This window comes from Lissotriton vulgaris, chromosome 7, assembly GCF_964263255.1.
Source record: "Lissotriton vulgaris chromosome 7, aLisVul1.2, whole genome shotgun sequence".
Lineage (NCBI taxonomy): Eukaryota > Metazoa > Chordata > Amphibia > Caudata > Salamandridae > Lissotriton > Lissotriton vulgaris.
In genome coordinates, this window is record NC_141695.1 from 943,747,116 (window position 1) to 943,760,169 (window position 13,054).

The window sequence follows — 13,054 nt, forward strand, 5'->3', positions numbered from 1 at the left end:
TGGATCAGTTGGTGGTGTTTTCGAGTGGCGAGCTTGAGGGTGGTCATGTTGTCTGGTGTTGGGTCTCTGCGCCAGGCTCTCTCGAGGGTTCTGCAGTTCTTCTTGGAGCTCTTGAGTTCGTCAGTGAACCATGGTGCTTTCTTACTGCCGGGTCTGCTAGGCGGGGTCCTCAGGGGGGCGAGGTAGTCTGCGCAGTTGCTGATCCACTTCGTGAGGTTGTTGGCGGCTTGGCTGGGGTTGGCTGAGCTGGCGGGGGGGTCCTGGCTCAGGGATGCGGCGAGCCAGGACCCCCTATTCCAGCTTCTGCGTGCAACCTGTTGCTGGTGGTGGTGGATCGTGTTCTTTTTGAAGCTGAAGTGGACGCTGCTGTGGTCCGTCCAGTGGAGTCCGGTGGCGTGGCTGAAGGCGATGTTCTTGTTGGATGAGAAGACGGGGTCGAGTGTGTGTCTGGCGTAGTGGGTGGGGGTGGTCACCAGCTGCTTGAGGCCGAGGTTGGCGAGGTTGTCCAGCAGGGTGGTGGTGTTGCGGTCGTTGTTGTTCTCCAGGTGGAAGTTGAGGTCCCCGAGGAGGATGTAGTCGGCGGAGGGGAGGGCGTGCGGGCTGATGAAGTCGGCGATGTCTTCGCTGAATTGTGTGCGTGGTCTCGGGGGTCTGTAGATGAGGGTGCCTCTGAGGGTGGTCTTAGGGTTGGTGTGGATCTGGAAGTGCAGGTGTTCGGCATTTGCGAGGGTGGGGGTGTCGTCGGTGTTGGTCGTGATACGGATGGTGTTCCTGTGGATGATGGCGATGCCTCCTCCGGTCTGATTGCCGCGGTCCCTCCGGGTGATCTTGTATCCGACAGGGATGGCGATGGCGATGTCTGGTGCTGAGGAGGCGTTCATCCATGTTTCCGTGAGGAAGGCGACGTCTGGTGATGTTGTGTCGAGCAGGTTCAAGAGCTCTACGGCGTGTCTGTGGACGGAGCGGGTGTTGAGCAGGGTGCACTTCAGGTGGTTGCTGCTGGTGCTCGGCTTGGTGGGTGCAGTGCAGGACCGGATGCAGGAGAACTTGCAGGAGTGGCAACTGAAGGGTCCGTGGGTGCGTCTTGGGGTGGCTCGGTAGCATCCAGGGATTCGACCGACGTTGAGTGCGTAGAGTTCGGTGGCGGCGTAGGTCCGGCAGGTGGGCTGGTGTCTGCGGGGCCAGGGGTCCGGGCGCTGTCCAAGTGTGGACGGGCGCAGACGGGCTTACCTTTGGCGCACAATCGGCGCGCCCGCTGCGCGTCAACGCTGCGCGTGCGCACGGTCGCCATTTATGGCGAAGTGCGAGGGAGGGAGGAGCAGCTGGGAGGCGGGAGCAGGGAGGGCACAGAAGGCAAAGGGGGCGTGTCCTTGCGGCGGGAAGCGGGGAGCGGGGCGGGAGGGCACTGGGGGCAGCTACGGGGAAAAACGGCGCAAGGGGGCACACAAACTCAGAGAAAAGGGGGCAAAAAGCCTAAAATAGGCTACAAGGCAACAGAAATAACTAACAAAACACACGCAGGAGACCACACTGAGCGACGGCGGGGGGCGTGGTCAGCAGGCAGGCTCAGCGAGGCTGAGGGCAGGGGCAGGCGGGGAGCACACGCTACAGCTGGTGGCCGTGCGGCGCGGGGTGTCCTAAGAGTAGGTCACCTCTCCTCTCTCCTCTGCGGTGCGGTGTCCCTAAATAAGGCAAGTTTATTAAAAAAAATAAAGGTAAAAGAAAGCGCGGTGTCCTTGAAGAGAACGCCGCGTTCTTCTTAAAAGTAATTTTTTTTAAAAAGTGTTGCCATTGTACTGTGTAAGTAGGGGGCAGGCACTTTTAAAGTTAGGGCTGGATAGCGCTCAATATGAAAGCGGCTGCTATTTTCCTGTGTAGGCGTGCTGCAAATGCAACAAAAAGCATTTGCCATTGTCCCCATTATACAGCATGAAAAAGTGGGGAACCCAATTAACCCTTGGAGGCTTGGGTAATGTATGTACTAGCAGGTAGATATGCCTACAAGGGATTTATTTCTATGCACTCAGTTTAACAATTGAACAAATTGAATAATTGTTTGTTCAACTGTAGGTTACCTGTCTGAACCTATATGCATTGTTGTATGTTTTACTTGTTAAACTGAGCACGTAGAAAGAAATCCCTTGTAGGCCCATTTACCAGCTAATTCTCCCCATTAGTCAGCAATAAACTAAATAGTGCTCCCCTACTTATAAAACACACTGTGTAACAAGCCAAGTAACGGAGTCAGTCGCCATGGGGGTTACAAATGAAGACAAGGCGGTACTAAGGAGGAACTAACAAGCTTATTTAAGAATCAGAATCCAGCATTTACGAAGGGCAATGGCACAAGCCAATGAAAAATATGGGCGGAAAGTGGGCAGGGCGTCAAATCCATACTCCCAATACAGCATGCCTCGCAAAGCAGCGCATGCACGCTGCCTCTAGGTGCAACCTAAAAAGAATGGGTATTTTCTGACTACATAAAATTCAGTCTTTCTGACCTTGCTGACCATTCAGACCCGATTTATGGTTTTGAATGTTGAAGTTATTTGTTCTACAGTTGTATTAATAATCAACACATTTCTTTTTTAATTTTTGAAACCTTTATTTTCAAACAGTGCACACAGCTATTCAGCCTTACATCCCGGAGGCTAGGCAGCAGAGCGGAACACAGTAAAGCAAAGTGCAAGAATCAGTATATCAGAACGAGTGAAGGTTAGATTTTCAAGTTTATATAACAAATAGAAGAAAGAAAGAAAGATACAGAAAGAAGCGCCAAAACGGGCGCAATGAAAGAGGCAATGAAACTAATACACAGTGAGGCATAGTTAAGGGGCCGGTCAAGCACAGCGAGCACATTAATAATCAGTACAATAGAGATACTAGGAACGCTGGGGGAGGGAAAACACAGGATAGCAAAATATCAAATATTCAGTTGGAATTATAGGCTATGGGGACAAGTGTTCTTCCTGTGGAACGGATTCTGGAGGTACGCAAATGTCACCCCTATACTCGTTCCAAGCCCCCCATATTTTGTGCCATTTTTTAGGCTTACCCCTGGCAACATACACAGTTTTTTCCCGGAACATACACCAATCCATATTGGCCTTCCACTGTACCACCTTCGGGGCCGTTGTAGCTCCCCACATCTGTGCGATGTCCCGTTTCGCAACCATATTACCAGGGGTCACCCATTGGGTCTGGGCCACATTATGATCTGTCGGGCCCCATATGTTCAAGAGGCATCTTCTGGCCTCCGCATGTACTTCCACCCCGGTAACCTCGCTCATGATCGTATGCACGCGTCTCCAGTAGGAAGCTATTACATCACATTCCCAAATAATGTGCATGAACGTGGCGAGAGCACCACAACCACGCCTACAGAGGCCATCAACAGAGTGTCCCATATGTATAAGCCTGGGGCCAGTGACGTAAACTCTGTGCAAGATCTGTAGCTGCACTAGCCGAAGACGGGAAGAAATAGCGACCTCCTTGGGGGATGATACTGCGCACTGCCAATCTTCATCATCAATCTCTATCCCGTCCCGCATCCACTGATCCCTCACCCCCAGAAGGAGGTCCGTACGAGCATTGATAAGCTTCTTATACGTCAAGGAGATGGCACTATCCGGCATGTGACCATCCAGCACCCTATCCTCCAAGGGAGAACTGTCGGGAATCGCCTCACCCTCTGGCATAACAGACAGTAGTGCATGTCTCAGCTGAGCGTACCAGAAATATTCTGTTCCACCCAGCTGAAACTCTGTCTGCAGGTGGGCAAAAAGATTTTACCTCGCCACGTAGCAACATGTCCTCCACCCTGGAGATGCCAATTAAGTCCCACTTATCAAAGCCTTTAGTGTGCCACAGTCTACCCAGTATGTCCGAGTCGTAGAGTGGGGTCACCTTTGTTAGCTTGCCTTTCCACCCCTGTGCCTTTGTAATTGCTCTCCAAATGTGTACAGCGGTTTTCGTTGGTCCGGATATCCGCCTGTCAAGAGACCTCGTGTAGAGCGCCCTATGATATTTCCCGCCACCCAGAAGCCACCGATCCATGGCGTACCCCGGATTGTCCACTGGGCCATATAGGCCATGATTGATGGCTGCTAACTGGGAGGCCCAGTAATATCTCCGCACGTCAGGCAGCGCTATCCCCCCATCATACCACGGAAGCGTAAGCTTCGTGATAGCGATGCGAGGCCGACCATCCCAAAGTAGGGCGCGTTGCAAGCTCTCAATCTCACCAAAGTATCGGGCTGGGACTGGGTCTTGAGTGTTCTGCAGGGCGTAGAGGAATCTGGGCAAGGACATCATTTTGAACAGCGCCGCGTGCCCAAGCAGAGAAAGCGGAAGCTTTCGCCACCCCTCCACGTCACGCCGGAGGTGGAGGAGAGGGGGAAGCAAATTATTCTCGTATCGCGCTTTGGAGTCAGTGGAGATGAAAATCCCTAAGTATTTGAAGCCTTGTCTCGCCACCTGTATGCCACAGCCTCTCGGGAGGCGGGGCGTTCCCCCTTTCAAAACGTACAGATGCGACTTGGACCAGTTAATAACTAGGCCGGAGTACTGACCAAAGAGTCGTAGCACGTCGCAGGCCACAGTGAGGGACTTGCAAGGGGAAGTGAGATACAGGAGAATGTCATCTGCATATAGCGACACTCGGTCCTCGAAGTCAGGGGACCACCGGATGCCATGTAAGTGAGGGTGGTTGCGTAGCCAGGCCGCCAATGGTTCGAGCGCAAGTGCGAACAGGAGGGGCGACAGAGGACAGCCCTGTCTGGTGCCCCTCTGAAGAACAAAGGGTGCTGAAACTCGGCCATTGACCGTTACATTAGCCAGCGGATCGGCGTATAAAAGCTTGACCCACCCCACAAATTCCAGGCCAAAACCGAGCTTCGCCAACACTGCCCACAGGTAACTCCACTCAAGGGAGTCAAAAGCCATCGTGGCATCCAACGACGCCAGGACAGCCGGCTCCTCAAGCGTATGGGCCCTGGCCAGGGCACCGTGAAGTCTACGGAGGTTAAGAGCAGTGTTGCGGTGTGGAATAAAGCCCGACTGGTCCGGGTGCACTAAGTCGCCGATGACGCCAATCAGGCGATTGGCGAGCATTTTGGCTAGAATCTTAGGCTCCGCGTTTAACAGAGAAATGGGGCGATATGATCGGCACAAATCTCTTGGCTTCCCTTCCTTATGGATAACCACGATGGTGGCCAACCTCTGGTCGTGGGGAAGTATGCCAGCCTCCCGCGCCTCCAAAAACATGTTCCGCAAATGCGGGGAAACTACTTCCGGCTTGATTTTATAAAGCTCTACCGGGATACCGTTAGGGCCAGGCACCTTGCCAGACCTTAAAGAACGAATGGCGAGTGCAACCTCGTCCGCAGTAATGTCCCTGTCCAGATCGTCACAATCCGCCTCCGACAGGCATGGGAGATCAGTATCCGCCAGGAGGGCGCACGAGTCGGCCTCAGACCGGTCCGAGACAGAGGAGTAGATGCCCCGAAAGTAATCCGAGAACTACTCAACGATTGCACTTGTATGTATGTATGTATGTATGTATAGGCATTTATATAGCGCACTACTTACCCGGAGCGTCCCAAGGCGCTTCGACCGCTGCGAAACCCTTCCTGGCTTCCCTGAGAGATGGTCCCTTCATGGGTATCTCCAGGGTGAGACCAGGCATCCCCGGCGGTCTGGTGGGGTCGTTAGTGAAGATGAGGCAAGCTAATGCCCAGAGTTGCCGAGTGTGATCGCTGATCAGAGTGTGCACCGAGGCGAGAGAATTATCGAGTCCGCTGACCCTGGTCCAGAAACCTGCCGCGCTGGGAATCGAACCCTGGTCCCGGGCCGTCTTCTGCTCTCGGGTCTGCCGCCTCTAACCAGTGAGCCACACTACTTGGGTCAGTGACCAACAAACCGTCGTCCCCCAACACCTCCGGGACCACGCGACTGGCTCTCTCCTTCTTGTTGAGCCAAGCTAGTAGCTTGTCCGCCTTGTCACAGACATCGTAAATCCGGCCCTGCTGTTCCCTGCCCATGACGGTAGCAGCGTCGGTGGCAAGGTCTCGATATTCCAGTTGCTTAAGGGAGAGATTATGTAGCAGCTCGGGCGCGGGGCCCGCCTCTAATTGAGAGTCCAACTCCATAATCTCAGCCTCGATGCGCACCATGTCGGCGTCTCTGTTCCTGCGAACGTCTGCTATGAGGGCAAATGCCTCACCCCGCAGGACCGTCTTAAATGCCTCCCATAAGGTGGCAGCCGATGTAACCGACCCCACATTCTCAGCGAAGTAGAGCTCGATAGCCCTGGCCAAGAGATTACACGTCTTTGGGTTTCGAAAGTACCACGGGTTAACCACCACAGGCCGCTCCGTAACCACAATGTTAAAATCGAATGACACCCATACAGGGGAATGGTCCGAGATGCCCCTTGCCAACAGGCGGGCCTCCGAGATCGCCGGTGCGTGAGCAGCCAAGGCGAGAACATAATCTATCCTCGATAGGCTACCATGTGCGCCAGAATGAAATGAATATTGGCTTTGAGTGGGATGCAGGAGTCTCCAGCAGTCGACCAGCCCCATAGTGTCAAGAAAGTTGGGCAGCCACAATTGCGAGCTACGGAGGTCTCTAGGCGGATGTCGGTCCAAGGACCCGGAGCAAACCGAATTGAAGTCACCCCCCACAATAAGCAACCCCGCAGGCAGATTCAAAATGGTGCTTCCAAGGTCCTGAAAGGTGTTGTTTTGCAGCCCCGGGGGAACATAAACCGAAACCAGGCTCAAGACACGCCCCTCCCACCGCCCCACGACGGCGGCGTACCGCCCCCTCTCGTCCACAACAGTGGAGTCAATCTCGAAAGGGAGAGACGTGCGCACCATAACACCCGCCCCCCGGGACCCCGAAGAGAACCCTGAATGTGCCACCATCTTGAAACCCTTCCTGTTGAGCGCTCGGCACGTATTCCCCACCAAGTGTGTCTCCTGCAACAGAACAACATCAGGCATATGTCTTTTGAACAGTTGCAATACCACACCTCTCTTAATGCGATCACCCAAGCCATTAACATTCCAACACAGAACTTTCAATTTCCTACCCCCCATCGTCGTTCCTCAAGCCGTCACCGGCCCCTAGAGGCCCCACCGAAGCATAAAGCGATTCAGAGCATACAACACATTGCCTAAGTGAAAGAAAGGAGAAACAAGAAAAACACACAGAACCAGCCCTCACACCACCCCCCACCCTGCACCCCTGCAGCAGACTAAAAAGCCCCCCCAACCAGCAGTGTGCCTGTTGCCCCATAAACTAAGCTACAAAAAGACCCTAGAGGAGAAAGGAGCCCACGCAGTCCCCCCCCTGCCACCCTCCATGGAAGAAAAGGATATACCCAACAAAGTGCAATAGCTTGGCATTATCGGTCATAGTCAACGGGCACACCAACCGACAAAGGTAGTGCGAAAAGTACTACTCCTGATGATCTGTGCCACCAGAGGCGCCTTCAGAATGTCCCTCCTGCTCCTCACGTCTGTGCGGCAAAGTGTCCAGCCAGTCACTCGCAGACTCAGGCATGTCAATAACAGAGCGCGGCCATCGCGTTCAATGCGCAGTTTAGCGGGGAACATCATAGAGTATTTCAGCCCCAAGTCTCTGAGGCGTCGCTTCACTCCCGCAAAACTTTGGCGCTGTCTCTGAATGGCCCTAGTAAAATCCGGGTAAAAGTTCACATCTGCATTCTGGAACTTGAGAGGCCCATGTCGCCTCGAAGCCTGGAGGATCACATCACGATCTCTGAAGTTGAATAGGCGGGCGATGATGGGCCTCGGTGCGACGCCCGTCTTCGGAGGGCCGCCCGGTATTCTGTGGGCCCGCTCGACCGAGAAAAAGTGACTGAGGCCCGCTGGGGCTAAATGTGTCTTAATCAGATCCTCAACGAAGAGGTCCGTGGCCGCTTCCTCCGCGCCCTCCGGTACCCCAATAATGCGCACATTCTGCCGCCTGGCACGTCCCTCGAAATCCTCCAGCCGCCTTGAGAACAGGTCATTGACCGACCGCAGGTTACGGACCTCCGTTTGCAAGTCCGAGACATCGGTCGTGAGGCTGGCAGTTTTGATATCAAGCGATTTCACTCGTTCGTTCGTTTTGCCCAGATCGGCCCTAATCAGATTGAGGTCGATCGCCAAGATGTCCACTTTGTGTGCCAGGACCTCGTGCTGTTTGTGCATCTCGGTCCTGATGCCAGCGATAGCCCCCATGATGTCGCGGAGAGTGGGCTCCGACCCGTCGGGCGAGCCCGCACGTAAAGAGTCTTTAGATTGAGCGACAACAGTGGGCGAGGTCCTTTGCTGGGCGTACCGGTCGATCTTGTTGGTCTGAGGTTGGACCGTCTTCCTGCTGGCCCGGTTCGCCGTTCTATCGGGATCACCCCTGCCAGCCATGTTAAATCTGGGCAGAACAAAGGGTAGTAATCCGATGTCGCTTCAGGCACACAAGCGGGCGCGGAGCGTAGCCACCACAAATGCCAAATCAAAAGCAGGCCACTCCGCGGCTACGTTCGCTCCGCCAGCAGAATCAGGAGGCGCTCACTCAGCATATCGATCATGCCCTGCGTCATCGCAGCCGTCGGCCATCTCCGGAACAATAGTGCACCCCTGGCACAAAGTTCAACACGACATAACTTCAGCAAGGAGTGTCGGATTTGGAAACGGAAAGTGGATCCCGTGTCTGCGACCACTCGCCAGTTAGAATCCACCACCGTGGATCAGGATTTCTTCCAGGATAAGTGCGGAGGGTCGAAGTGTCTGCGGAGCTCCGAGCTTACGCGGCCATCTTGCTTGCCTGCGAAGCTCCTCCTCTCATCAACACATTTCTTAATTTTCTTTCTCAATTCTAAGATATTCATTTGGGTACATGTTGCTCAGGCTTTTTACAAATCCTACTGCAGGGCTAGGGGAACTTGGGGGCAAGGAATTGTGGTGGAAGTTGACTTCCATTCTCAGGTACAACTGTTCAGTTTTGCAGGAGGGCTACATGTTGATCGACAGCAGCTAGCATAGGGCTCGAAAACTCATAAAAATGTCACTAGACCTGCATGCCTGGTAAGTTTAATAATCTACTCAACCTAACTGTAATATACTTGACTCGTGAACTGGTCTCAACGCTATTGTCACATAGTTCACTTGACAAAACCCTCTAACTTCAGTCACCGAAAGAAAAGTAAGTAAGTAAAATTTTATTGTATGTAGTTAATGAAAACCTTTACAATATTGATGACATAAAAAGAAAAAAACGTGATTTAAAACTGTAATAAACAAGCAGACGAATCATTAAAAAAGAAAATTTTCTGTAATGTCTGTGTGCATGATGTACTTGCGGATGTAACTGATTAATTGCACATTCACACAGTCAAATTCAGACCTTTGGAATCCTTGTTCTCAGTGTTCACTATTAACTGAAGTGCCTTTTGACAAAATTTGGTAGCCCTGCAGGCTATCTGATGTTGGTAACTGTTCAGAGCTAGGGCGGCATGATCTAATTTGGAAAAGTCGGAATACGTGGAGTAAATAATAACGTTTCAAGTTTGTCAAAGCCGGACAAATGCACAGTATGTGCATCATAGTTTCTTCCATTTGCCCACATAGTCTGCAAACAGGTGTCGTCCATGTTTGTTTCCATGCCGGTGTCTGATCTTTTAATATGGAGGTTCCCAGCCTTAATTTTAGAAGTATTTTTTGGGCTGCTGGGGATATATGATTAACTAAATATGGTTGCGGCTCCAATTTCCCGTACGCGGCCAGCACAGTCCAACCGTGCTTTTTCTTCGCTGTAGCAGCTTTGTCTGTTGCCCATGATCTTTGCTTTGCTGCCGCGTTGGTCTCTTTTTTGAAGGCCTACTGCAGGGCTAGGGGAACTTGGGGGCAAGGAATTGTGGTGGAAGTTGACTTCCATTCTCAGGTACAACTGTTCAGTTTTGCAGGAGGGCTACATGTTGATCGACAGCAGCTAGCATAGGGCTCGAAAACTCATAAAAATGTCACTAGACCTGCATGCCTGCTAAGTTTAATAATCTACTCAACCTAACTAATATACTTGACTCGTGAACTGGTCTCAACGCTATTGTCACATAGTTCACTTGACAAAACCCTCTAACTTCAGTCACCGAAAGAAAAGTAAATGTAGGAAGACAGACTGACTTTTGACCTCTGTTTCTGAAAGCCGGGCAAATGTGACAAGATAGCAAGATTTAAAGGCATCTTTATTGCTCATTCACTTTGTGAGCAAGCAGAACACCTGTTGTCAGCTGCCAGAAAGGGTGAGTAGCCCCTAAAAATAACTCTTCCTGATTAAATTCAACTTGCTATAGCAAGTGGACTGAGGCAAACAATTGTAGGAATGGTTTGAGTGGATGTATTATGGTCTACTTAATTCATTTGTACATTTATTTATGGACATATCTTGTGTTCCTCATTTTAGGAACCTTCTAAATGCTGTCAAATGCTTGAATATAATATAAATTTGTTTGCAAAGGTGGGAGATTGCGTATTTTTTCCATTATTTGCATAACTACAATTGTAATTTTGTGACTTTGTTTTCAGAGCATAGATGACGTAGCAAAGTTGGTGGAAAGGAAGGCAAACATCAAGAGTGATGAAGGGAAACACAAATTTGTTCTCAAAACACCAAAGGTGAGTTTCTCAGTTATTTTTTTAATAAAATATGAATGTGCCAAGGATTTTTCGTTAAGGTTTGAAAAATAATTCCCACAGAGCAGCTGATTTGTACTGGAGTGCAAAGGCACTAATGGTTGTAGAATTAAATCATCTTTGTTGCCACTGCTCCAAATTTGGGTTACAGATTATGACTCTGGCTTTGGAAGAAGCTTTAGTCTGTGGTAATGTAGTTTTTTAACGTTTGAGGTAGTGCATTGCACAAAACATAAGAGTTGATTGTAGATGGTTATTACTAATGTCAGCCAATCCGCGGTGAGCACCTGATTCCACAGACCCTAATAGGACTCCAGTTTTACCACTGGTCTGCAAGTATAATTTTCCCCTATCTCTGACCAAGGGCTTTTTTTGTCCAGTCTAACTGTTTTCGTCTACTCCATTTCGGCTGGAAAGTTGTTATGTTTTCTATATTTACCACTCTTTTCATGAAGGTACATACTTCCTTCTCTTACCGCTGTTCTGCACTGTTTCAGGTAAGGTTGGTAGGGTACTGTTGTGCATCCCTTGGCAGGATATTGCTGAACATGACCCTCTTTGTGCAAAATGTTAGATCAGGTTGTTTAGATTACTTTTCAAAGTGGTAGCATGTTTGTCCTCTTCCTATTGATTGCTGGGCCCAGTCTGTTGGTCAGGATCAAACACCCTCTTTGGATTACACACAATATGCATTCTACTTCTATTTTCAAACTATCGTTCTTATTCTGTATAGTCTCCTAGATTAAATTGCAAACAAATATAAAAGCGTTCAGTCATTTCCCACCAAATTCTGTCCGTTTTTCTTGTTAGAATGTTGGCTTGTTCTACACCTTAAATTGCAATTCTTATCACCTTGACATTTCTGAAGCATCATTTAAACTGGGATTGGTCCCAAAGACTATGTAACATCTACAGCCCTCACCATGTCAGGGCAGCTCTTCAGAGGTGGAGTAGTTGGCACTCTCTTCAACAAACCCATGAAGACTGCCCCATCTTCACACCTATGACCCCACCATTCTCCTCCCAATACCATTTAACAGCAATATGCTCCACATTTAAGGCTAATTTGCTGAACCTTGGCCACCCAGAGTACTTTAGTGTCTTTGAGATTTGTACTCAATACTCTCACCATCATAGTTTGAGACTTTTATCTGAATCTCGTAAATCAAATTGAGTATACGTTTTGCCCATGGATAACTCTAAACCGGTCTACTTCCAAAACACCATCACCTATCTTCAACGTTTATGACTGGCACAGACAACAATTTTGTTACTTCATTTTGGTGGGCAATAATCTATCTGTCTAGTCTCTCTGCAATATGCTATGCGTTGTACTTCTCTTCATATAATCAGACTAACCATAACTGTGCTGCTGACCGCTTCAGCCTCTCCTCTTACATCCCTACGACTCCACAGCTGCACTCTGTTGTGCCAGACGACTTTGCCTCTACATCACCCAGCGAACTAATTCCAGTACTCAAAGTGCCCACCCAAAACTTGTAATCCCGAATTTGTAAAACCTCTGTATTCAATCTGCAAGGTATAACTGTATATGACCTCTTTATTCAAACCCTGACACTTAATTGATACTTATCCCTTATGCTTTAAAACCGCAGTGGTTCTATCCTTTATTTAAAACGAAGGCTGATCCAACCTGGCCCTCAAATTATTGCCCAGTGTGTCAACCTTATTTCTTTCCCAAAATACGTGAAAACCTGATCTTCAGCCACCTGAATCTCTATCTCGGTTCTAGTGTAATGATGCCTTCTAATCCGCCTTCTGGGTAAAAGCCAACACTTTGGCTCATCCCTCCTCTTACTCCTTTTTCTGTCCTCAGCGTTTGGCACTGCCAACCAGCCTACTTGGCTGTGTAGCATTAAAAACCCTTGGGATTGCTGGCTCCATTCTAGACTGCTTTTCCTGCTACCTGTCTGGCGGACTCTATTGTTATATATATATGTATGTGGTATTTCTATATAGTGTGAACCTTAGCACAGGGCAGAGAAGCACTGTACATGGCGAAAGGCAATCATAAACTAATTGAGTAATGGGAGAAGAAGATGGGTTGTGGGTGGTTAATGTATTGTGATGTAGTGTTTAAAGAGGTAAGTCTTCAACTCTTTCCTAAATTAGAGTAGCGGTGGGGCAGTCCTGATGAATGCAGAGTTGTTGTTCCTGTGTGCATAGATGGAAAAGGCCTGCTGTCTTTTTTTTTTTACACTTTTGTCTGATGTTGTACTGGTTGTGGGTGTGCTGAGAACCACTGTGCTGAGATAGAGAGCTTGCCTTGTATGCAAGATGAGCGGTGTGCTGGTCGTGTTGGCTTTTTAAATGATACGACTGGTTTTGACAAT

General features: G+C 49.8%; 1 protein-coding gene across 1 annotated transcript in view; it reads left to right on the plus strand.

The window, feature by feature from the left end:
• Positions 1 to 13,054, plus strand: part of LOC147702787 (histidine--tRNA ligase, cytoplasmic-like) — a 224,313-nt gene that overhangs the window by 25,442 nt on the left and 185,817 nt on the right. Inside the window, exon 2 of the mRNA XM_086931378.1 lies at positions 10,593 to 10,682. Coding sequence (XP_086787504.1) covers positions 10,593 to 10,682 — 90 coding nt within the window. The remainder of the gene's footprint in view (positions 1 to 10,592; positions 10,683 to 13,054) is intronic.